At 33.1% G+C, this 24,754-nt stretch overlaps 1 protein-coding gene across 1 annotated transcript in view; it reads left to right on the forward strand.

Moving 5' to 3' along the window:
- LOC119687641 (guanine nucleotide-binding protein subunit gamma-e) overlaps positions 1-22,012 on the forward strand; it is a 558,820-nt gene extending 536,808 nt beyond the window's left edge. The window contains exon 3 of the mRNA XM_038102042.1: positions 21,322-22,012. Within this exon, the coding sequence (XP_037957970.1) occupies positions 21,322-21,427 (106 nt within the window). The 3' untranslated portion in view covers positions 21,428-22,012. The remainder of the gene's footprint in view (positions 1-21,321) is intronic.
- The last annotated feature ends 2,742 nt before the right edge of the window (positions 22,013-24,754 follow it).

Raw genomic sequence — 24,754 nt, forward strand, 5'->3', positions numbered from 1 at the left:
AGTTCAGATGACATGACTTGCGAATATTTAAGAAAATATAAAACCTACCGTGAAGCATGGCGGTAAAAGTATTATATTTTGGGTCTGAAGTTTATTGATCGTATCATGGACAAAACAATGTACCTACCTCAATAAAAAAAAATTTCTTCTTCTAAGATAATAACCCAAAACATAAGGCCAGGTTTGTACAGTCTTGGTTGATTTAGAACTGCCCACATCTGATGACACCGTCCGCGCAGAGCCCAAACTTAAATGTCATTAAAAACATTCGGCAATATACTATTTCCAACAAAAAATACTTAAAAAAGGCTATTTTACAAGTGTGTATGAAAATTACTCCCGAAACAACCCAAAAACTTGTAGTTTGCGTGCCTTAGAGACTTGACAAAGTGATAAAAGCGAAGGGGTGTCATACCAAGTATTGACTCTGGCACCAAATGAAATTTCTTTTCGTGGATAAAATAAGCTGTCATTAAAATAGGAGTATTTTTACAGATTATGTTCATTATTTATTAAAACAATATGTGGTTTTAATGCAGAAAATTCAAGAAAAAACTTTTTATATGCAATAGGCATTTTGCGAACAGCGATATCGGCATAAAATTTTTAAAGAAAGGAGCAATACTCTTATATCATTTATGTATTGATAGTGTTTTATCGAATGAAATCATATTTGATGAAAATACTTCAAAAATGAGTTCTGAAGTTAATACTGAATCGTTATGTACCAACTGTAGACAATACATACGATTGTCGGATTTTTATAGGAGAAAGTATAATACTCTGAAGAGGAAATTTAAGGCTTTACAATAATTTCGTTCGCAAAATAAAACAGAACGAATCAACAAAAAAACTGTTGTGAGCGCAAGTTAATCTTTAGAAACAATAAATAAGGATGTGAAGCTGTTCTGCAAGCTTTTATTAAGTGAACAGCCCAAGGAATACACTAGGGAATAAGAAGGCTAGCACAAAATATATATTATATTTCAAGGTTTGTATACCAATGTAACGACACTTTTTTGGTGACGTTCAAAAATATTTAGTTTTTGCTGGGGTATCCTCAGCCGTCGTCCAGAGTCATTACAATGAATTTATTTTTTTCGGGGACGTAGGTTTAAAAAAAAAAAGAAAAGGAAACGTTCGTTTACTAGATTGAATTGTATAGTTTATTTACTTTGAAAGACAATATTCCAAAAAAATTATTCCAACGTATGATAAAGTTATTTCAATTACAATGTGATTATAAATAAATTTATAGTTTATTTACTTTGAAAGACAATATTCCAAAAATTATTCCAACGTATGATAAAGTTATTTCCATTACAATGTGATTATAAATAAATTTATAGTTTATTTACGTTGAAAGACAATATTCCAAAAATTATTCCAACATATGATAAAGTTATTTCAATTACAATGTGATTATAAATAAATTCATAGTTTATTTACTTTGAAAGACAATATTCCAAAAATTATTCCAACGTATGATTTTAATTCAATAAAATAAGAACAAGAAATGTGCATCTTCTTTAGCTCAGGCTCCTGTTGTATTTCCTATCGTACTTGTCGATGAGATCTTCACTTGCAGTGGTTTCCCGAATTTCCTCCTCTGTTGCCTAAGACCGACTCCTTTACACCTCTGTAAGTTACTTTAATTTTACAATTTAAAATTGGAAAGGAAACTGATTACAAATCTATCCTAGAAGAAGAAAGATATAGTACAACTCGATATGTATTATTAAAAGAAGGTATATATATGTTTCATTGACATATAATTTATGGCCGTTGTCGTAACACCAACGCAGGACTTATATATTTCTGATATATGTTTCATAGACATATAATTATTATAATTTTTCGGCGTAATACCACCTTGACGAATGTTCATAGACTCGCCTCTGCTTCATAATTTCGCTGTCTTAAATACTCCTACGCCGGAGCTTTCGTCTAGCGTATTTTAAATTCTTCCGTTCGTTTACCTGCTGTGTTTTGCAGCGTAAACCGCTGTGCTTTTATTCTTGGCCGTGTAGCCGCTGTGCTTCTGATCTTGCCGTATTTCGCTTTGACAGCCGCGTGTGCAATAGTGCTTAAAAAAAATGTACAAATAAGGAAAGTTCAGCTATTGTTAAGGAAAGTATACAATTTTTATTCTTTATACAAGTTCATTTTTTTATTTCATTAATAATATAATAACAAATTCATGTGTATTTTAGCAAAGGCGTCTTACCGCAACTTGCCCTTGCTTGCTGACTCGTACTAAATAGCCGACGTTGATGATAGTACGCCGATACGAAAAGCGTCTTTCTTTTGTGATCAAAAAAATAAACTAATACTTGTGTTATTTCAGTGAGTAGTTTAATTTTAAATCGTTATTAATTTGTATAACTTCGGTGGACAATTTATGTAGGCGGAAATTTGGTGAATAAAAATTTCCGTCCTTACACCAATTTTTCATAAGTACTCTCAATTGCGATATAATGAACCGTAAGATCTAATTGATGGTCTTGAAGATAATGGATACTTTAGATCTCCCAAGTTAGTAAAAGAAGTTTGTGTTTTCGTAATAAAGAGTATTTTATCTAATTGGAGCTTAGTTCTTAATTGCTTTTTATCTGAAAATGGATTAAATGGAGAAACTCTGGCAAATATTGTACTAGACAACGCTGATATTTTAACAAGCAGACTGACAGTTTGTGTTCATTTGTGATCAAGAGCCTTCGAGCAGAAAATGTTTTTCCTTACTAGAGATCAGCAAACATAAACCTTTTATAGTTGACAATGATAGATAAATGATGAAATCTATAAAAAATAGGGTAATTGAAACCATTTGTAAACGCCAGACGGAACTGTTAGTTTTAAAGTGATACGTGAAATGTATGATAACGAAAAATATACCTAATATGACAAAAATGTGTCCAAAGCTTACAAGACAGCATGTATGTTCGTCCTCGTTTAAAAAGATAAGGGTCAAAACTGCAACACAAATTTTTAGTCATACTGTGCAAGCCGCAATCAGAGCTTATGCTGAAAGCGGAGAATTTAAAAAAGTTTCAAGCGAAGTTGCAAGGTATTTACATCGCTAATTTTATTGCTAAAATAGACAAAATTTTTGACTGCATGAATAGTGGAACAGTTTATGGGGATAATTCTTATCGATCAGCTATACAGATTCGTAATACGTCTTATAATTAATTGAAGGCATTCGTAGATTATTTGAAAAATACCTCTTTTCCACATAAAAGAGTTCATTTTACTGATGGTGTGATAATAACAATAAATGCTATAATAACCGTGTCCAATGAATTTTTGCAAAAAGATGCGTTTGTTCTAAGAACTAAAACCCTAAATCAGGATCGAATGGTAAACTTTTTCCAATTAATTAAACAAAAGGGTAGAAATAATAATAATCCTTCAGTTGTTGAAATAAAGCAAAATTTGGCACATTTGATTTTCGCTCAAATTCTTCCCTTTGTAAGGATGGAAATTTTAATTAATTTCCAACCTACATACAATCAGTATGAAGTGGGTATCTGCAATAAAAGAACTGATTAATTTTTTATTGTTATTATTAAAAGTAAATTACTTACCATAAACCCACCCCCGCATGCACGTAACTGCACCACATGAATAAACCTTAGATTACAACGAAAATGCAAGGAATATAAAATATATTTAAACAAATAAATAATACACTCACCTTATTTATTTATTATTTATATTAATAATTTTAATAATTTTAATATTTTTAATATTTTTAATATTTATTTTAATTTTAATTAATATAAATATTAAGCAATGACACTGGGTTTAAATGTTGACAGCACATTTAAAAGCAAAACAAACAAAACAAGAAATGTCAAAAAGAGCTTTTGTGCAAAGAACTTTGTGCAACAAACAACGATAATAAAATATTTAGCATATGGATAAGATAAGAGAATGTAACTCGCGCATATTAACTACGGCGAAAGCACAAATCAGCAACTACGTCAAAAATGCAAACCTGCTGTAAAATGTGCTACTAAATCCGTGGATAAGCGTGAACACGTTTATATTTTGTCACTAAAACTTATATAGTCGTGTTCACGCCTATACATTAACATTGATAAGCCTTTTACAACACGTATAGAAGAAGGGAAATCAACAGAAAACTACAGAAAACATCAAAGAACAATTCGCTGGCATCGAAGAAAGAAAATTAATATGAATATCAATATGAACATCAATATCCCGTAATAGGATACCATATAGATAAAATTGAAACATAGAATAATTAAGACATTTTTAGATTTAAGTAAATACATTAATAAAGAAAACTTAAAAAAAAAGAAAAAAACAAAACTCCAAACACGGTTTTCTAATATTTACAAATTTTATTGGCGAAAAGAGCAACGAAAATTGTCGTTACACCTTATCTTCATCAGGTAACTACGAAATTGATACAGAAGTGGTGACCGGAGATGGCAACCTATATAATGTTGATAATGCTTTCAAAGAAGAGGACATAGAAGAACTTACTGAGGAACGAAATATCAGTGCTGCTATACTCATTAATTCGATACAATAACCCGTATTTGATAATTCTAATATTATATTTGAATACTTGGCTTTGGACAAAATTATTAATGTGGAATAGTTGTCAATTAGATATTTTGTTGGCTACGTTGCGAATAAGATGTAGCCAAAAATAATTGTCAATTGTGCAATTCAAATATTTTAAAAGAGAATGAAATCCTTAGTAGATTTTTTGAAGTTTGTAAGACTCAAATTAAAATATTTGAAGAAGTGTTTAAAAATATGTCGCATGCTGTCCAAATAAAACCATTTATAACCGAATAAGCTAAAACTTGTAAGGATCAAATTTAACGTGTAAATTAAACCCTCGCCAATTAAATTAACAATAAAAACAGGCGTGCAGAATATACGAGCGTTTGGTAATTGTTGACAAGCGTGTTCAGGCGTAGCACCAGGGAAGGGACCTTTGCCTGGCTATAGCTAAAAAAGAGTATTCATCTAAATCCTTGCCATCGTTTCAATGCTACCAGGTGTGCCGGTATGAAATGAGTGTTTTTTGGTGAAAATAAAACACTAATTATTAATAGGAAAGTAAAAAACATTTTATTCAAAGTATTGGCCATTGCTTTCTACACATTTTGACCACCTTTCTGGCAATTTGTGGATACCACGCCAAAAAAATTGTTCGTCTTTTAAACCAACCAGACACCCAATTTTCGACCTCCTCGTAGGAATCAAAGTGCTGCTCAGCCAATGCGTGTCCCATCGATGAAAACAAATAGTAGTCGGAAGGAGCCAAGTCTGGTGAATACGGCGGGTGTGGTAGCAGCTCTCAGCCAAGTGTTTTGATTGCATCCTGAACCCGTTTTGCTTTGAGTGCAGGTGCATTGTCATGGACCAGAATTACCTTGCCGTGTCTTCTGGCCCATTCTGGTCGTTTCTCGATCAATGCATGGTTCAAATTTATCGTTTGTTGTTCATAGCGACCAGCATTGACGGTTTCACCAGGTTTTAGGAGCTCGTGGTCCCACCAAGCACACAGCATTGTCTTCTTGCCGAATCGATCTGGTTTTGCAGTCGATGTTGATGGTTGTCCCGGATTAACCCATGATTTTTTCCGTTTAGGATTCTTAAAATAAATCCATTTTTCATCGCCAGTAACAATCCGATGCAAAACCGATTTTCTTTCGTGTCTTTGAAGCAAAATTTCACAAGTGTTTTTCGGTTTTCCATTTGTCTTTCATTCAATTCATGTGGCACCCATTTTCCACACTTTTGAATCTTTCCCATAGCTTGTAAACGGTCAGAAATTGTTTGTTGTGCAACATTTAACATTTCTGCCATTTGCTTTTAATCCAAAGTGTCATCTCCATCCAATATCGTTTACAATTCGGCGTCTTCAAATTTTTTTGGCGGTCTTCCACGTTCTTCATTTCTCACATCAAAATCATTATTTCTGAACCGTTGAAACCATCTTTTGCATGTTGCTTCTGATAGACCATGATCACCATATGCCTTGACAAGCATTCGATGCGACTGTGCACCACTTTTCTTCAAATGAAAACAAAAAATTAATGCTTTCCGCAAATCATCACTTTCTGGTACAAAATTCGACATTTTTAACACGATGAAAAAATATGATGTTGTCTGTTCAAAGACTTGATGTATACTATATATATTTCACACATGTCATAACAAACAAACAAAAAAAAATAAAGGCTCGTTCACAACAAATGTTCCCTGTCGGAACATTTGTATCTTTACGCTCACTTCATACCGGTACACCTAATATTTGTGATTTGACACCATTGCAGGCTGTACCTTGCCGACTTCAACGTTTCCATCGCTTCCAACTACTCCAACGCTTCTAACGATTCCACCGCTCGAACAACTTCAACGCTCCCCAACTGTAACATTGTCATCACTCTCAACGCTTCCAACGATCAGCGATTCCAGCGCTTCTCAGCGATTGCAACGATTCCAACAATCAGCGCTTTGATTCTAGTTCCACTTATAATTATAAAGTTTTATTTAAAAATAAATAATAAATGTCATTTTAAAATACAAAACACAGTGCCGGATGGTTTACTATATTTAAATTCTTTTAACGTGCTCTGGTATACTCGCTGAGTTATACCCCAGCTATAGATAGAGCCGGAAAAGGTCGTTACAAACTGAAACTCCCGATTGGATTACAGACCCTTGTTTAACTCATCGACTTCATCTTCACAACTTTCTTATTAATGTACTCCTTCGGAAGCATTGTTTATGGTATTTAGAGAAGAAGAAGTCAAGTATCACGCATTAAATATGCATACACATATATATATCTATTTATATATAAATATTATTTTCTTTATTCTCTAGGTTGTACAATTTGCTATTATTTTTCATATTGACAATTTTAGTTTTAAATTTAATATTTATTATAAACGATATAATTTCTATTTTTAATCTTATATAAGCTTTAGTTCAATTTTTTGTATTTTTGTTTTTTTGTGACTTAATTCTGTTATATTATATTATAATTTTTAATTTGCCACATTATATTATATTATGTTATATAACAAAGTCAATATAAAAAAATCAACTTTTGAATTTTTCATACTTCTACGATTCATGCTTTTATTTCTTCACTTGTTTTTATTTGTTGCTAAAATTTCAGTTTGCTATTTAAGTGGCATTCTCCAAATACACAAAAACAAAAATATCTTGCCTATTTCTACTATGAATTATTTAAAATTAAATCCAATACTGCATTTGAAATAATGTGTTTATTATTATCATGTGTGCCTTTTATTCTCTTTGTTTCATATTTTCTCACTAATGCCTCTCTTAGAAATTGAGACCCGCAGTGTGTTCCGGAAATTTGTTCCTTGTGCACACTCTATGTATTAAATATTCATTGACCACGCTTAATGGAAGTATCGTGGTTGGTGTGTTATATTTGTTGGTAGAATGACTGTTTTTATTACTTTCATTTAACTTGATCTTGCATTTTCCAACCGGGTGCTGTGCCCAAATGGGGACGGTTATTGTGGCATTATACTGACACGTGTATTAAGAACACCGTGATGTTGTGATCCTAAAATTAAATATATAGTTAAATATGGCTTAATATGTAATTAAATATGTATAACTCGATTATCATATTTACTGATAAATGAAAGAATACTATATATGTTGTCAATTTGTAATTATCAAAATCTCTAAAAAAGAGCAATTAAGCTGTTACTAACGCTTTCAATTCACATATGGGAGAGAAAACTCTTTTGTGCAACAAAAAGCTTTTTCAAAATTGTTAACAAATTTTATGCTTACTTTGGACATCAATATAAAGCAAAAATAGTGCAAACACTAAGAAAATACGCTGAAAAAGTGGAGGTCTGGACGCAGATCGAAAATCACAAGAGCTTGGCCTGAAATGCCAAGATTAAAGAGACCCTTCTTAAAATAATGCGGAAGCTGTTCCGAGGGAGAATAAGTCTCCCGAAGAGGGGGTGTTTTAATTCGTATATTACATATTAATTTTAGGGTATTTCCAGCACTACTGCGATGGGGAATTAACCTGCTCGCAGTTAGGCTCAAGGAGATATTCAGGACCTCACTGGCAACAAGGTACGTCCCTATTGCTTGGAGACAGTCAAGGGTGACTTTTTTACCAAAGCCTGGTGTTGTGTATGAATTTTATACACTAGAAACATTATTTATGAAGTTTGACAGTTGTCATTTTAACTGAGTAGTGTTTGTTAATAGTTTATTATTATGAAGTAGAAATGAAAAAATATTATTCTTATCTGTAACTTGAATGAATTAAATTGAAATACAAAAGTGGTGTCAAAAGTGGGATTCAAAAAAATGAGTCTCACAGCAAGCGAAATGAAGACCATGATGGAATCACGCGCAGGTGCGATTCGAATGGCGGTGACGGAAGCGGTTGCTGTTAATAATTTAACAAACTCAAACGCAAGTTCGATGACATCTAAACCACCACCATTTAAGACTGCAGAATTTAAATTAGGAGAAGGATCCTCAGTGCAGGATTATTTCACGCGTCTGAACTGGGCGTTAAATTTTGAGCAAGATACCGGAAGCCGAACAAGGAGAGTATGTACGTGTATACATGGGAGCAGAACTCAACGATGCTCTTAAAATTCTCGCTAGTCCAATTGCACCTGATATGTTTACATACAACGAAATTAAAAATATGTTAATTCATCATTTTGATGGTACACGGAATAAGTATGCTGAAAGCATCAGGTTCCGACAAATTAAACAAGAGAAGGGAGAACCAATTTCTAAGTTTGTGCTTCGCTTAAAAGAAGGTGCTAGATTCTGTGAGTATGAAGATTTCTTGGCTAGAATGTTGGTGGAGCAATTGCTATATGGGGTTGAATCTCGCAATATTTGTGATGAAATAGTAATTAGAAAACCAAAAAATTTCACTGAAGCGTATGAAATTGCGTATACAATCGAACGAGCGCAAAAAACAACAACAGACGTCAAGGGTACAGAGTTAGAGAAACCAAGTGAACCAACATATAAGCTAGATTGCGCCCCAATAAAAACAACACGTAATTTTAGTGAGAATCATGAAAAAGCGATGCGGATGACAAAAGAGAAAACAGCGAATTTTTATGGATGTGGTGGTCAGCATCTCAGAAGAGAGTGCAAGTTCAGTAAGTCTAAATGCTTTGCGTGTGGGAAAGTCGATCATATTGCTAAAGTATGCAGAACGAAATTAGACCAAATAGCAGAGGATGATCCCGAACCAGTTCAACAAATACTTAGTATTAATGCACTCAAGGCGGTAGGAAGAATGATGGTTCCTGTTAAAATTTATGAAAAGGAAATTCAAATGGAATTAGACACCGGCGCTCCATGCGCGGTAATTAGTTACAGAACTCTTCGATCGATAAGACCGAATTTTAAGTTGCTTAAAAGTGATAGGCGATTCATAGGTAAAATAGGTAAAATAGTACGACGGTTAAGTCTGTATGTCGTGGAAGGAGATTGTGATACACTTTGCGGCAGGGAATGGATATCACAATTTGCGAGACAGATTAACTTTTCTGAATTTCTTTCTTCGTCCAACCATATTAATTCAATAAACTCTTTAGAGCGAGAACTGTCTACAAACCAGCGAGAGCGGCTCCAACAACTGATCGAGAGGTTTAAGAACGTATTTAGTGAAACGGCTGGGAAGCTTAGTGGTCCACCTGCTAAAGTGCATCTTAAAAAGAGAGCTACTCCAGTGTTCGCACGACCACGCGAAGTTCCAATGGCATTAAAAGATGCTTACGGCAAAGAAATTGATCGAAAGATTCAATTGGGGTATTACAAGAGAGTAGATCATTCGGAATGGGCTTCGACTACGCATATTGTTGCAAAGAAAAACGGTGGTATTCGCATTACAGGCAATTACAAACCTACAGTTAACCCGCAAATGATAATTGATGAACATCCAATTCCGAAAGCGGAAGATTTATTTAATAAAATGAAAAATGCAACAATTTTTCGTCATCTTGATGTAACAGATGCATACACCCATCTTACAATTGACGAAGAATTTGCACATGTATTAACTCTAAACACAATCACGCATGGGTTAGTACGTCCAACACGTGCAGTTTATGGAGCAGCAAATATACCAGCGATATGGCAGAGGAGAATGGAGACAGTACTACATGGTATGACGAATTTGTTAAATTTTTTCGACGATATCTTAGTATATGCTAAAAATTTTGATGAATTGTTACAAGTGTTAGAAACCATTCTAGGCCGTATTAAGTTAAGTAGGCTGCGTCTGAATAAGTCGAAGTGTGTATTAGAGTACTGCATGCGCGCATTTGATTTCAGTTTCAAAGCATTCTATTGTGTTTAGAATGGTAGCATACTCTCACTCTCAACGAACAAATACGAATGTATAGGCATAAAAACAAAATGGAATGGAATAAATATTAGTTTCGTTTGTTTAGAGTACTCTAACTCTAAACATTCTAAAAGTAGTTGAAGTAGTTGGGAGTACTCTAAGCATTTGATTTTCAGTTCATACAAAAATTATGTGTTTTTAAATAGTAAGACACAAATTTATTTTTTTAAGTTTTTTTATTAATTAAATATTATTTAAAATGTTGATAATAGTAATTTGTTGATTACATATATAATATGACTTAATATATTAATTAAATATAAAAAAAATTTTGAACAAAAATTTATTTAAAAAAATTATAATAAGTTTTTTTACAGTTTTTACAGTTCACAAATTTAATTTAATATGCAAATTAAATGTTGAGCATCGTCTGACTTAATTCCTCTTTTTCAAGATTGTTGTGTAAAACATGATTTGATTGATAGATCTTTGATTAGATGAAATCAATGTTCTTTTTTCTGATATTAAGTTCCGAGCAACTGAAAAAACCCTTTCCGAAGATGCACTACTTGCTGGTGTTGCAAATAACTTACAAGAAACTTTGTAAAGTAAAGGAAACTGATTTTTATGCAATTGCCACCATTGCAAAACATTGAAATCATTTGTGAATGATTCATCTAAGCATTCATATCTATCAAACTCTTTTTTAATAGATTCTTCGGAATTAGGTGTTTCGCGTCTCTTAACAAAATCTTTAAATATTTCATTATCATTATTGCTTTCAGATTGGCATGAATTTTCGTGCTGTTGTGATTCTTCAAAATTAATATAATCTTTCACCATGCTTTTACACACATCTTTTACAATTTTTTTTTCATTATCAGAGAACTGGATTAGTTCGTTCGCTGGTGGAAATAAAAAAGAGCAATTTTGTGATATGTTGCTAAATTATCAATAACTATGGTGTTTAGGTATTTATTTAAATTAAATTTTAAACTCTGAACAATTGGTATATCTGTTTCATTTATTAAACATATGTTCTTTAATCTATGTATATAAACAAATGTTAAATGTAATGTTGGATATTTATCTCCTTCTAACTTTTTAAATGCCTCTTCAAATTTTTCTAATATTGGTAGAAGAGATTTAATATAATTTAAATTAATACTATTAATTTTATTTAATTGGTCATTTTGTTGCAAAATTGTCATCATTTCCGCCCAGTTCTTTTCGATTGATGCAAATAAATAATAATTTGTATTCCAGCGTGTAGGTGACCAGCTTTTCAATGAAGTTTCTAGAGATGAATTCTTACCCGATTTTTTGAAATACTTCACTACTTTTGAGCATAAGTGGCATAACTCTGAAATTTCGTTAACTTCTTCCATTGCTTTCTGAAGTGCATTATTAAGTAAGTGGTTTATGCAATTAATGTGGTTGTAGGACCGAAAAGCTGCCAGCATATTGGAACCTCTGTCTGTTACTATAATGGAGTGGATGGATAACTCGCAATTAAATTCTTCCAGAAGTTTTTTCACTTTCAGTGAAAAATTATGCATCTATTAATTTAAAAGTTTGAAGTTAGTGTTTTCATTTAAAATTAAAAAATTTGTTAAATATTTCTTACGTGAAGACTTCTCTCCCTCCATTGATTTAAGACCTAGCAGTCGCTGGATTAATTTGCCTTCTTTTACGAAATGAATAGTTACTGCTATGTAAGTTTTCCTTAAGAAATTATCAGTCCAAAGATCTGTGGTGAGGCCAAAACCAATGTTACTCACGGATTTAATTTCTGATTTTACTTTTTGAAATTGTACATTATAAAGCTGCTCAACATTCCTAGATATTGTTGTCGGGTGTGGCAACAGATCTTCGATATCAACGTGAGGTCCATAATTTGCTCCTATACTTATTGCAAAATCCAACAGTTTCTTCAGGCCACTGTCTTCAACAACTCTAAATGGCCGACAATTCAGCACACTCCATTCAGTAATAATGCGTACTGCTTCTGCCTTAGACTCTCTACTGACTTGCATCTTTTCAACAGTTTCTTTAGAAGAACTGTTTAAGATATAACATTTATGTTTTATTAAATTAGAAGTGCTCTTATTATTATATTTGTATACATTGAAGCACTTTCTGCAGGCAACTATTTTTGGAATTTGCTCCTCTTTTTCATTGTAGACAAATCCAAAAATTTCCCAAACTTTGCTTCTTCCTCGTTTTGATATGATTTTGAAAATCCCACTCCAAAGGTTCTTCTTAACATCTTCATTACTGCAAACTGTAGCACCATTATCTATTGACTTTTTAGTAAAAATAAAACGATATTGTAAGTGCAAGAGAACCTATTACGAATAAAGAATTTTTAAACTCTTTGTTTAAAACTTACATCGTTTAAATCCATTCTAATTCTTAATAGCTATTAGATTTGAGTGATAAAACTAATATATGAATGTGTTCTGCTTGAAATATGTAACTGTAGTGTTATGGATTCCTAATTTGAATCCATTTTTATATAAATATTTATACAATATCTGTTTTTATGTGGTCTTTTTGTGCGACTTTTTTATGGGGTGTATGAAATTGCATCATAATTGACCAAGTTATCAACTATGCACAGGTATTCAAACAACCTTTTACTTGTAACATCCGGGCAGATAATTAACTATTTTTAACGGTTCATTAATTGAAGGACACATTTCTATCTTAAGAAGCAATATATATGAAGAAATTCTTCAGAAATCTCTAAAAATCTTTCTTGACATAAATATATATTTTTACCATATCATGCATACATTGTGACCGAAAAGCTTTCGGAAATTCTCATTTAAAATTCGCGCGCTGTATATTTTTCGATATTTTAAGTTTATGTAGTTTGGCAGCACTGTCCTTAATTACTATGCCAAAAATGAGCGCGATCTGTCGGACAGTTCGTTTACGGCAGCTGTTGAAACCAGTTCACCTCAGTAGTGCGTTGCGAAAAAAACAATGGAAAAAAATATTGAACAAAGAGTTTGCATCAAATTTTGTTTTTCGAACGAAATTTCGTGTGCAGAATCGTTGCGAATGCTACAAAAGGCTTATGGGGAATCAGTTTTATCGAAAACTCAAGTTTATGAGTGGTACAAAGCCTTTCAGGACTGTCGTACGACCGTCGAAGACATGCCGCGTTCTGGACGACCTTCGACCTCTACCACCGACGAAAACATTGAAAAGGCAAAGGAAATCGTGTTCAAAAATCCTCATGTGAGTGTTAGAGAGATAGCACGAGAGCTAGGCATCGGTCGTGAGATGGCTCGTTTGATTTTGGTGGACAATTTGTGTATGCGACGTGTCAACGCCCGGCTTGTTCCGATTCACCTCAATTTGTTCAACATTATCAACGATTTTAAGGCCAAACATTCAATAAATACCATCGAACAGCCACCGTATTCACCTGATCTTGCACCGTGTGACTTTTTCCTGTTTCCCAACCTCAAATTACCACTCAGAGGAACGCGTTTTGAATCCATAGAAGACGTAAAACAGAATTCGCAGAGGGAACTCAAAGCCATACCGGAAAGCGCCTATAAAAAATGTTTTGATGATTGGAAGAAACGTTGGCATTTGTGTATCGCTTCTAATGGAGCATATTTTGAAGGAGATAAAATAAATATTGATGAAGATTAAGAATTTTGCGTTTTATTTAAAAATTTCCGGAAACCTTTCGGTCACAATGTAAAAATATTTTCTAGGAAAAGGTAAATATGTGAGGCAATTTATTTTGTTACATCATAAAAAACTATCGTCAAAGAAGGAAAATGAGGCAAACCGTTATTTTAAGTATTAGATCTACCTGTTTAAACAACTTTTGCATTGAAAATAATAGAAAATTAAACCTAATTTATACGTACTATGTTGTTGCAATTATTGCAAATCTCTACGCACATCCAACTTTCTTTACTTTTGCGCAGGCAACCAAACGCACACAAAATATATAAAATATTTCTTTGCAAAAATAGAATTATTTGAAATACTCTAAAAGTGATTGAAATACTCTAAAATATTTGTTTATTTGATTTTGAAATTCAAAACAAACGATTATAGAGAACAAATCAACCCCCATTCCATTGAAACGAATGCGGCGGAAACGAATTCTATCGAACCGTTTCTGTTATTCGTTCGTATTCGCTTTAGAAATAATTTGTAAATATCGTACACATTTGAAAATAAAACGAATGACCGCAAAAACGAATGTTTTGATGCAGCACTTTAGTGTGTATTCGCCACAACATCTGTGGAGTTTCTTGGTCATCGAATTGATGCACATGGCGTGCATAAATCCCAGAAACATGTCGAAGCAATATTGAATGCGCCCAAACCATCAACGGTTGAAGAGCTTCAACTTTTCTTAGAGAAAGCAACATACTATGGCGCGTTCATTCCGGATTTGGCTACTGTAACGACATAAATTTTTACAATAAATTTTTGTGCTATATATTAGCTAGAAGAAGAAAAAAATACAGTCTGTATGTTAAATAACTACCACCGCTACACATAATATATATAATAACTCACGTGAAGATAACTGAAGTAGACTTAGCTGCAAAAAAAACATAAAATTGAATTAAAATGTTATTCAACATATCATGGACATTACCTGCGATCCTCGAAGCCAATGTACCGCGGGTATCGCTACATGCAATGTGCAGATGCTAAAAAAAATACAAAAAAATTTAATTTTTGTTTTTAAATTTTTTAATGAATGAATGAATGAAAAAAACTTGTAAACACAACAACAATGAACCAATATTATAGAAGACACGTTTAATTTTTAAACAAATATCTTTTTTAAACAAATTTATAAATAAAAAGAAAAAAACAACAAACACAAAATAATTTAACATTTTTGGTTGTACAAATTTTATTTTTATACACATAAACAAAACAAAAAAAAAAAAACTCCGGCACCAACTAAGCACATCAACACTAGTTTTTTATTACTTCTAATTTGTTTAATTATATCTTCACATTTAGGGTTGAATATTATTAAATCCACAATATATATATTTTTTTATACCTTGGTTTAAATTATTAATATACTTTATTTTCACTAATAAAATATAAATTTAAGAAAACACACATCAAAGAAACACGGCGCGTAGTAAAAGTAATAAAAGTCACGACGAAGTAGAAGAAAAGGAAAACAGTAGAACACAAAGTTCAACTTCACGGCGAAGTCAAGTACAGCAATGAATACCGGTACGCTACACCAAAAAGCTCCGGTATGCTCGATATAAAAGGAGGAACATTTCATATAATCGGGGACTTGGTTTTCGACAAGAAAAAGAACAAGTACTCTGGCTCATTGAGCCTTCTGGTAAATTTTACCAAAGACTTGCAATTTTATTTTTCCAAAACAAGTACACTGGCCTATTGGTCATCTGGCACATTGTGCCAAAAACCTGGCTCCTTGAGTCAAACGTAGTTTAAAATTTTCTTTCTCGTCTTATGTGTATTATATTTTTTTAACCTGGCTCATTCGGCCAAATAGTTTTTTTCCACAGCACGGAGTAAACGTTTTTTTTTATTATTTTACAACAGAGGAGAGGCTCAGGAAGTCACACTGGGGTTGCCAAAAATCTTTTAACAAGTAATATATTGAGAAGTAAAAATTCTGGCGTCAACATATTTTTTTTTATTATTAAAAAGCAAAAGGAATGCTTTCAATGAATGATCACTTATTATATGCTAAATAATTTATTTAGAATTTGTTTAATTAAACTTTGTTAATCATAAGTTTTTTTTATGGAATAAATAAAGATATATATAATTTATATATATAAACAACGTTCTTTTTCTTCTAAAACAACGTCTCAGCGAAACTATAAATAAATTGTCTCGACTCTGGACGACGGCTGAGGATACCCCAGCAAAAACTAAATATTTTTGAACGTCACCAAAAAGTGTCGTTACACTACAAAGGCGCGACCATTACGGGACATGTTGAAAACAAAAGAATTTTGCTGGACGGGAGAGGCAGATGCAGCATTTACTCAGTTAAAACAAATATAGGATCCGTCACTACCGGTAATGTTAGCAACAGACGCAAGCCGAACGGGTCTAGATGCTGTATTGTCACATCGTTTAGAAAATGGAGTGGATCGGCCAATAGCTTATGCAAGTCGAACGATGACTGCTACGGAACAACGATATACACAAATTGATAAAGAGGCACTAGCTATTGTGTGGGCAGTGCAAAAATTTTTCAAATACTTATATGCTCGTCATTGGATATTGATCACGGATCATAAGCCGTTATCACAGATTCTTCAACCTAATAAATCGCTTTCAGTACTATGTATAAGTAGAATGGCTAACTATGCAGAGTTTTTAAATAGATTCGATTTCGAAGTTATATACAAAAATTCAAAAGCAAACGCAAATGCCGATTATTTGTCACGTGCTTCCCTTCAACAAATAAATCAATTGCAACAAATAGTAGCGACTCATGCAGATGAATGTGATGAGTTCGATAATTTCATGATTTGCCAGATAAATCAGTTGCCTGTTAAAGCAGAACGTATTGCAATAGAAACCAGAAAGGACAAGCATCTCGGCAAGATAATCAGAATACTGGAAAGTGGCCGCTATTTAAAAAGAGAAGGTTACAAATCGCCAGAAGCGAGTTACGTGTTGTCATCAGGGTGCTTGACGTTCGAACATCGGGTCGTTATCCCTCCACATTATCGACAAAGATTACTAGAGAATCTACACACATCGCACTTCGGAATGGTAAAAATGAAGGGCATTGCTCGTTCTTTTATATATTGGCCAGGAATAGACAAAGATATTGAGACTATGGCCAACGAGTATGATTGGTGCGCGAAACAAGCGAATAAGCCGGTGAAATGCGATAGTCATCATTGGGAATACCCAAAAGGACCATGGGAACGTATTCATATTGATTATGTAGGGCCATTTGAAGGGGCAATGTTCCTAGTAATTGTTGATGCTTACAGTAAGTGGTTAGAAGTTAAAATCACAAAATCTACTACGGCTGCAGATACAATTTCGCTTTTGGACGATGTATTTGCTGTTCTTGGAGTTCCGCTTATGGTGGTTTCTGACAATGGAACGAATTTTACTTCTATATGTAGAATTTAACGATTTCCTCACAACAGTTGGTGTTAAATACCATAAATATTCAGCTCCGTATCATCCAGCTACTAACAGTCAGGCGGAGCGTAGCGTACAAACAATAAAAAATGCGCTAAAGACAATGGGCACAACAAGCAAGAATTTAAAGAAAAATTTGAACGAGTTCCTAAGGTAATACAAGAATGCCCCACATTCAATTACAGGGTTTTCGACAGCTCAGTTGTTTTTGGGACGACATCTGCGAACACGCTTAGATCTCATTCGGCCAGAGGAAATTGCAAAGAAGGTGAAAGATAAGCAATACTTGCAGTGTCAATCTAGTAATAGGTATAGGGAATTCGCACCAGGCCAAAGCGTATACTTCTTATCGGGCAATTCGCGAATGCATAAATGGCTCAGAGAAACAATTAATACACGTTTAGGTGATCTTCACTACGAAATACTTTGTAATGGAAAGGAAGTAAAGAGACATGTAAATCAAATTCGAAGAGCTGCAAGTGCACCCATTAGAAATACAGCGAAAGAATATCGTGAATCAAAATATTCGTTCGAGAGTAGTGGTGACAAGACAAAGGACTTGCTTGAAGCAGAGAACAATGAAACAACCACTGAAGGGAGTCCGGGATTGTAGAATGAGTTTGAGAGGCCAGAAAACAATGAAGCAACCACTGAAGGGAGTCCGGGATTGGAGAATGAGTTTGAGAGGTGGACAACGCCCAACACACCAAGAAATGAGGAGTTTTATTCAACACCACACCCAATAGCTGAGAGTACGCCTGAGACGACCAATGTAACTCCCGCTGTACGACGGTCGACAAGACAAAGGAAAACTAGAGTGTGTTACACACCATGATCCGGTGCAGGAGAGAAAAATGTTGTGTATGAATTTTATACACTAGCAACATTATTTATGAAGTTTGACAGTTGTCATTTTAACTTAGTAGTGTTTGTTAATAGTTTATTATTATGAAGTAGAAATGAAAAAATATTATTCTTATCTGTAACTTGAATGAATAAAGTTGAAATACAAAACCTGGAAAAAAGGATTACACAGAAGCAAATTCATTCAGGCCAGTTAGCCTTACCTCTTTCATGCTTAAAGCTATGGAAAAGGTAAAAGTGGACTACCTAGAATGCAGCACGCTAATGAAATATCCTTTAAGCAGATGTCAACATGCCTATAGGGCGGGGAGATCCACAGAGACTGCCCTGCACGAAGTCGTGAGGACAGCTGAGAGAGAGCTGACTTCAGCAGACCATCATGATGGACATCAAAGGAGCCTTTGACAAAGTAAGCTTTGATAAATAAAAATCTGCTCTAGCTGACCGAGAAGTCTGTTACGCAAGCTGAACTTAAAACCACGGTGTTCATAGGTTTGACTCGAACTCAATTAATAGAATCAAGCAAAAGCTAACCAAACCAAATCAATTATGCTGAGATTTGCATTCTTAAGATAAATATGATGGTGTTTGTCGTATGTAACTTGATTCCTATAGGAGGAACCATAAGCGCAACATTGTTCATAAAGAAAACAAAGAATACTGTATGCAGCTACAGTGATCATAGCTGAATCAGCATAAACAGTAAGTAAGTCTTTTATTTGTCTTGATACAAAGTAAGACAAAACTTAATTTGACAAATATGTGGAATAAATCCGCATAACAAGTCGATTCACTCATTATTGAATGAATAGATTTCATGCTAAAGCAAAGAGAAGTAAACTTACAAAATGGAAGACATAGACTGAGTGGCAGAGCAGTCAGAGGCTGCCCACAGGGAGGGCTGCTTTCACCATTTCTGTGAAACGTGACCATAGACTCTTTACTTCAACAGCTTGACATCAAAGGCATACAAACAATTGGGTATGCGGACGATATAGCACTGATGGCGAACGGCAAGTTCCCAGACACCATTAGAAACGTAATGAGAGGTGCTCTCAAATTCGCCGAAAAATGGTGTAGGGAACAAGGCCTGGCCATCGATGCCACGAAATCAGACACTATCGTCTTCACGAGGAAGAGAAGTCTGTCAATGGAGCCCTTACAACTTTTCGATAATAACATTCGCATATCAAAGTCGGTGAAGTATCTAGGTGTTGTCCTAGATAATAAACTGACTTGGAATGAACATGTGGATGAAAAGATCAGGAAAGCAAAAAGAGCTCTATTTCAATGTAAGAAAGTATGCGGAAGACAATGGGGGACATTCCCAAAGTGGGTGCACTGGATCCATACGATGATGGTCAGAGCTATTATAACATATGCGTCAGTTGTCTGGTGGTGTAAAGTCACCCAAAAGACAATAAAAACGAAGTTAGATAGAGTCCAGCGACTCGCCTGTGTTGGAATAACAGGCGGTATGCGAACTACACCAACACCGGCATTAGAGGCGATGCTAGGTTTGCTGCCGTTGGATTTACATATAAAGAAAACGGCGGCACTGGCAGCAATTCGCATGAACCGGAGCTTCACGTGGAACAACTTCGGAAAATTAGTGGGCCATCGTAAGATTCTTGATATCGTCCAGACCGCGGTAAAGGAAACGCAGATGCCATTGGAGACTATGAGGAGAGTTTATGGGACAGAAGTGTCCTATAGAACACTGAAAGTAGACGGCCTTCTACATAATGAATGTGAAAGGAATGATATTTGCATATTTATCGATGGCTCCTTAATGGATGGCAGAGCTGGTGCTGGGGTTTACTCGAAAGAGCTAAATCTAACGTGCACTCTACATCTAGGAATACATGTTTCCGTCTATCAAGCGGAACTTTTGGCGGTCTCACATGCTCTGGATCACCTATTGGATTGTCAGATGTATCAGAAAAAGATTCTGATAATGCTGGACAACCAAGCAGTTATTAAAAGCATGCAAACGACATACATAGCTAACAGCTTAGTACAAGAATGTGTAACGAAGGTCATAGAATGTACTCATGGAAATGAGGTGACGATCATGTGGGTTAACGGATAAATCGGTATTGAACAAAACGAGAAGGCAGATGAATACCATTTGGGGTACAGCATGACGGCAGCCTATGTCTATAAATGGACAACCTCACTTCATCTTAATAGATGGAGAGAGTTGAGCACTTGAAGACAGACCAAACTCATGTTACCAAAACCCCGCGTCAGAGAAGCGATAAAGGTGCTTAGCTATTCGCGGAGCACCCTAAGCTGGCTGACCTCACTAACTACTGGACATGGCAACTTCAAGTATCACCTCAAAAAGATAACTCTTTCTGAGGAAGACACTTGCAGACTATGTCTAGAAGAAAAGGAGACAGCGGTGCATATATTGTGCACTGTCCAGCACTAGCAAGTAGGAGGAAGACTGTCTTGGGTAACCATTGAGTTGGTGACGACTTGGCAGGAAACCATAAGCTAAATGAGCTGCTTGCATTAACAAAAGATGTAGTTATGCGAACGGAAGCCACTCCAGCTTTAACTCAATAACAACATCCGAGAATCGAGGAACAAAAAAGGACCTAAGTCGTTTCGTGGTCTACTTCGACTAATCCTTCATTTCAGTGGGGCCACTTATTGGGCAGTGCGCTGTCCCAACGTCCCATCATATATATATATATATATTAATTTTAGGGAGTCGGACACACCACTCCGACGACAGTCGATTTGACGGTGCACAAAGCATTCCACCTCCTCACCACAAAAAAAAATAATCTGTTGTTCCATATTTAAATAATATCAGTTGTTTATTCGTACTATTTAATTTTTTTCTAAAATATGTTACATATATTTACTAATAAAATTCTAATGCTATTTTTTTTTTATAGAATGCGCTCATTCATTGAGGAGAATGAAAAAAATGATCCTCTAATCAATGCTCCAGATAAAAAGAACAATCCCTGGGCTGAGAAGGGCAAATGTGTTATTATGTAATATTATCGCAAGCCACAAAAAATCCATAACAAATCAAATTTACATAAAAACATCCAAATCGATAACCTAACCTACAATAGTTATCAACAGAAAAAACTACAAAATCGACACTATAGAAAAATTAGTTGCAGCAATTTACTTGACAGTAATTCAAAAATGCTTGAAATTCAAACAACAGAACACACAGAAAATTCTTTAGATCCAATGCAGCAGTCAGCAGATGTTGTTGCTAAAGAAAATTCAGATCCACAACAAAAGCAACAGAATCAACAAAATAAACTTGAACATTTTGTTGACGTTAACGTCCATAGCAATTATTTCGATAACAATTGCAACAGTAATAACAACGCAACTATGGACAGTTTCTATTACTACTACAACTATAGCTACAGTTATGAGAACAACAATAATTTATACTATAAAAATTTGCCATTATACAAAACCAAATTGAAAACCTACGAAATCCTACAGAAGGTACAACGTCGAGTCTTACAAGAGGTACTCCAGCGGCCAATTTTAGTGCAGATGATCACCAGTTTCATGTGGATTCAAACGAGATTTTGGCAATTGTGCAATGAAAAGTTCTTCGCTAGACGTCTGCAGTAAAAAATTTTTGGCAATAGTCAAAGTTCATACAATAATGAAAATTGTCAATCTTTAAAATATTTTTCTAAAGATCCAAAACAAATCACGATGACTGAAGCTTTGTGGGGTTGTACAAAATATGGCAGAACAACAGAAGCTGGATTCATTACATAAAACATATTATGTTAAAATTAACAACAAATTATGTTGAATTTGTGTTTTCTTTTATTAAAATTATTTCCAATATTATGTACTTCAAAGTTATGTAAACAACAACTATGTACTCTTAATGATAAATTACATAACTATCCCATTACCACATAACAACAAATAAAATTACAACAAAATTGCTGCAAAAAAAACCAAATACATTTTAAATATGAATTTAATAAATTATATATGCTAAATCGCAAAATAACAACAAAATGTGAGAACGCAACATTTTCTTTACATTTTCATAATTTCGCACTTCAGTCGCCTATCTTTTTGTTACTTTTTCACACCCATTAACAAAGTCGACTCACTACTTTTTAATCGCTACTTTTTTCAATTATTTTCAACTTTTTTTTTTAAATATGAACACTATTTGTTGCATATGTAAAGTCATTTTATTTATTTATATATTTTTGTTTTTTAAATTAGTTTTGCGCCATGTAAAAATTTTGCACTTCTATTATATATATTATAATATATATAATATATATATATAAATATATTATCTATTATATATCTTCTATATGTTCTATATAATATGTTTTATTTTCTTAAATTTCTTATAAAGTAAGTAACATTAATTTTGTATATTTTAATTATATCTTCATACTTTTAACTGCATTTAAACTCATTTTAATTAACAATTACATGCTATGGAAATTTTTTGTGACATGAAACGATCTACAACCAAATTTTCGTTAAATTATAACATAAAAAAAAATATCTATGAATTAAAAACAAAATTGAAAATAGTAAAAATTAATGAAAAATGTGCTTACAAAAGAACCTGTAACCCACCCTAATCCTACTTTTTCTTCTTGATTTAAAAAAAACAGACAACAACAACAAAACAGTTAATATATTTCAATAATGCAATCAGTATTACCACAAAATCAAAAGAATAATGAAAATACACTGCAAACTGCAAACAACACCTTTTGGTAACCTATTATGTATGAAAAATTAATAACAGTAATAACAATATTGCTTATATAACAATATAATAATATTCCGTAACAAAAATGCTTCTAAAAAATGACAGCTATAAATATGTATCTTTTTTATACTTACAAGTATTGAGATATTTTAACAAGAGCCTTTGTAAGTAACTGGATATAAAAACCTTTCTATGATTTATTCTAGTTTTTTAAGTACTTTTACATTTTTGTTCGAAAACTCAACTTACATATACAAGCAATTAACAATAATAACATGAATCTATAATGATACGATAATATTTAAATAAACAATATAAAAATATTAAAACATTAATACACAAGAAAACATAGAAACATGAGAAACATAGAAACAATAACATATAAACTCAATATTAAAACAAAAAACATAGATACAAAAAACATTAAAAACAATGTAAACCTTAAACCTATATGAAAATATATATAAAAAAGTACTTGGTAAAACTGCTACTTCCTTTTTATACATTATATATCTACACCAAATTCATTATGACCAATATCTGTCATTTCTATAATTTCAAAAAGAAAAGATTTTTAAGAAAAATTTACATTGCGTCTTTGATGTTCTACTTTTAATACTTTATGATTAAATATTACATAGACAACATGCCTACTACCTTTTCGTGACGTACCATTATAACGAAAAGTAAAATGTTATTAATTTATAGTTTTTCGGATTTTAGTCTGAAGTGCTAACTTTGGTGAAACTAACATTAGAACTTAAAATGAATATTTACTAAAGATACCAAAACTTCTTACAATGTTATTAAAGTTCACTCATAGACTTGTTAATTTAGTGTATAAAAAATAAAGTTAAATAGTGAAATGTAGAATGTATATAAAAAAACTTGATTATAACACAATTGGAGCGCTAATATTTAAGTTATAATTTATTAAACATTTTTAATATACTATTTTATTGTTTTTATTATTTTTTTGTTTTTGAACAAATTATAACAGATTATGAAATAGTATAAAAAGTATTAATTTATTAATTCATATCACAACACATATTTACAGTGCTAGTTACTTCTTATTTACAAACTAAAGTGTTAAGCAGCAAACTAAAAAACACTGAAAGAATGCTTAAGATTCTTTTGCTTGTGCTTTTACGGATCCAATTTTGCTAAGCAATATTTATTTCTGAATACTCGCATTAGTGGGATATGAGTCGCTGTTTTTAACACAATTTTAGTTACTGTAATATGCTCTGTGTACTAGCATCAGGTTTATGCAACAATGCATGTTATATTAATTATAAACACGTCCAAGTATATCAATATCGTGACACTTTCTAATACATATATATTGTTTTTCGAGAACTTCGGTCTTCTTGGCTACAATTATTTTTGAAATTATTTACTTAATTTTTAAATTTAAATTTAAACTTGTTGATTGTGTACATATAAGTAATACATTTTTTATTTATATGCTGTTATACAAATTATTTATTTCATTTCTAAATCATATAAATTTGTCCGTTGTATTCATATATACAACATATTTATTATTTATTTATGTGTTATTAGTTTATTAATAGTTTTATTTTATT

This window comes from Teleopsis dalmanni, chromosome X (genome assembly GCF_002237135.1).
Source record: "Teleopsis dalmanni isolate 2A chromosome X, ASM223713v2, whole genome shotgun sequence".
NCBI lineage: Eukaryota > Metazoa > Arthropoda > Insecta > Diptera > Diopsidae > Teleopsis > Teleopsis dalmanni.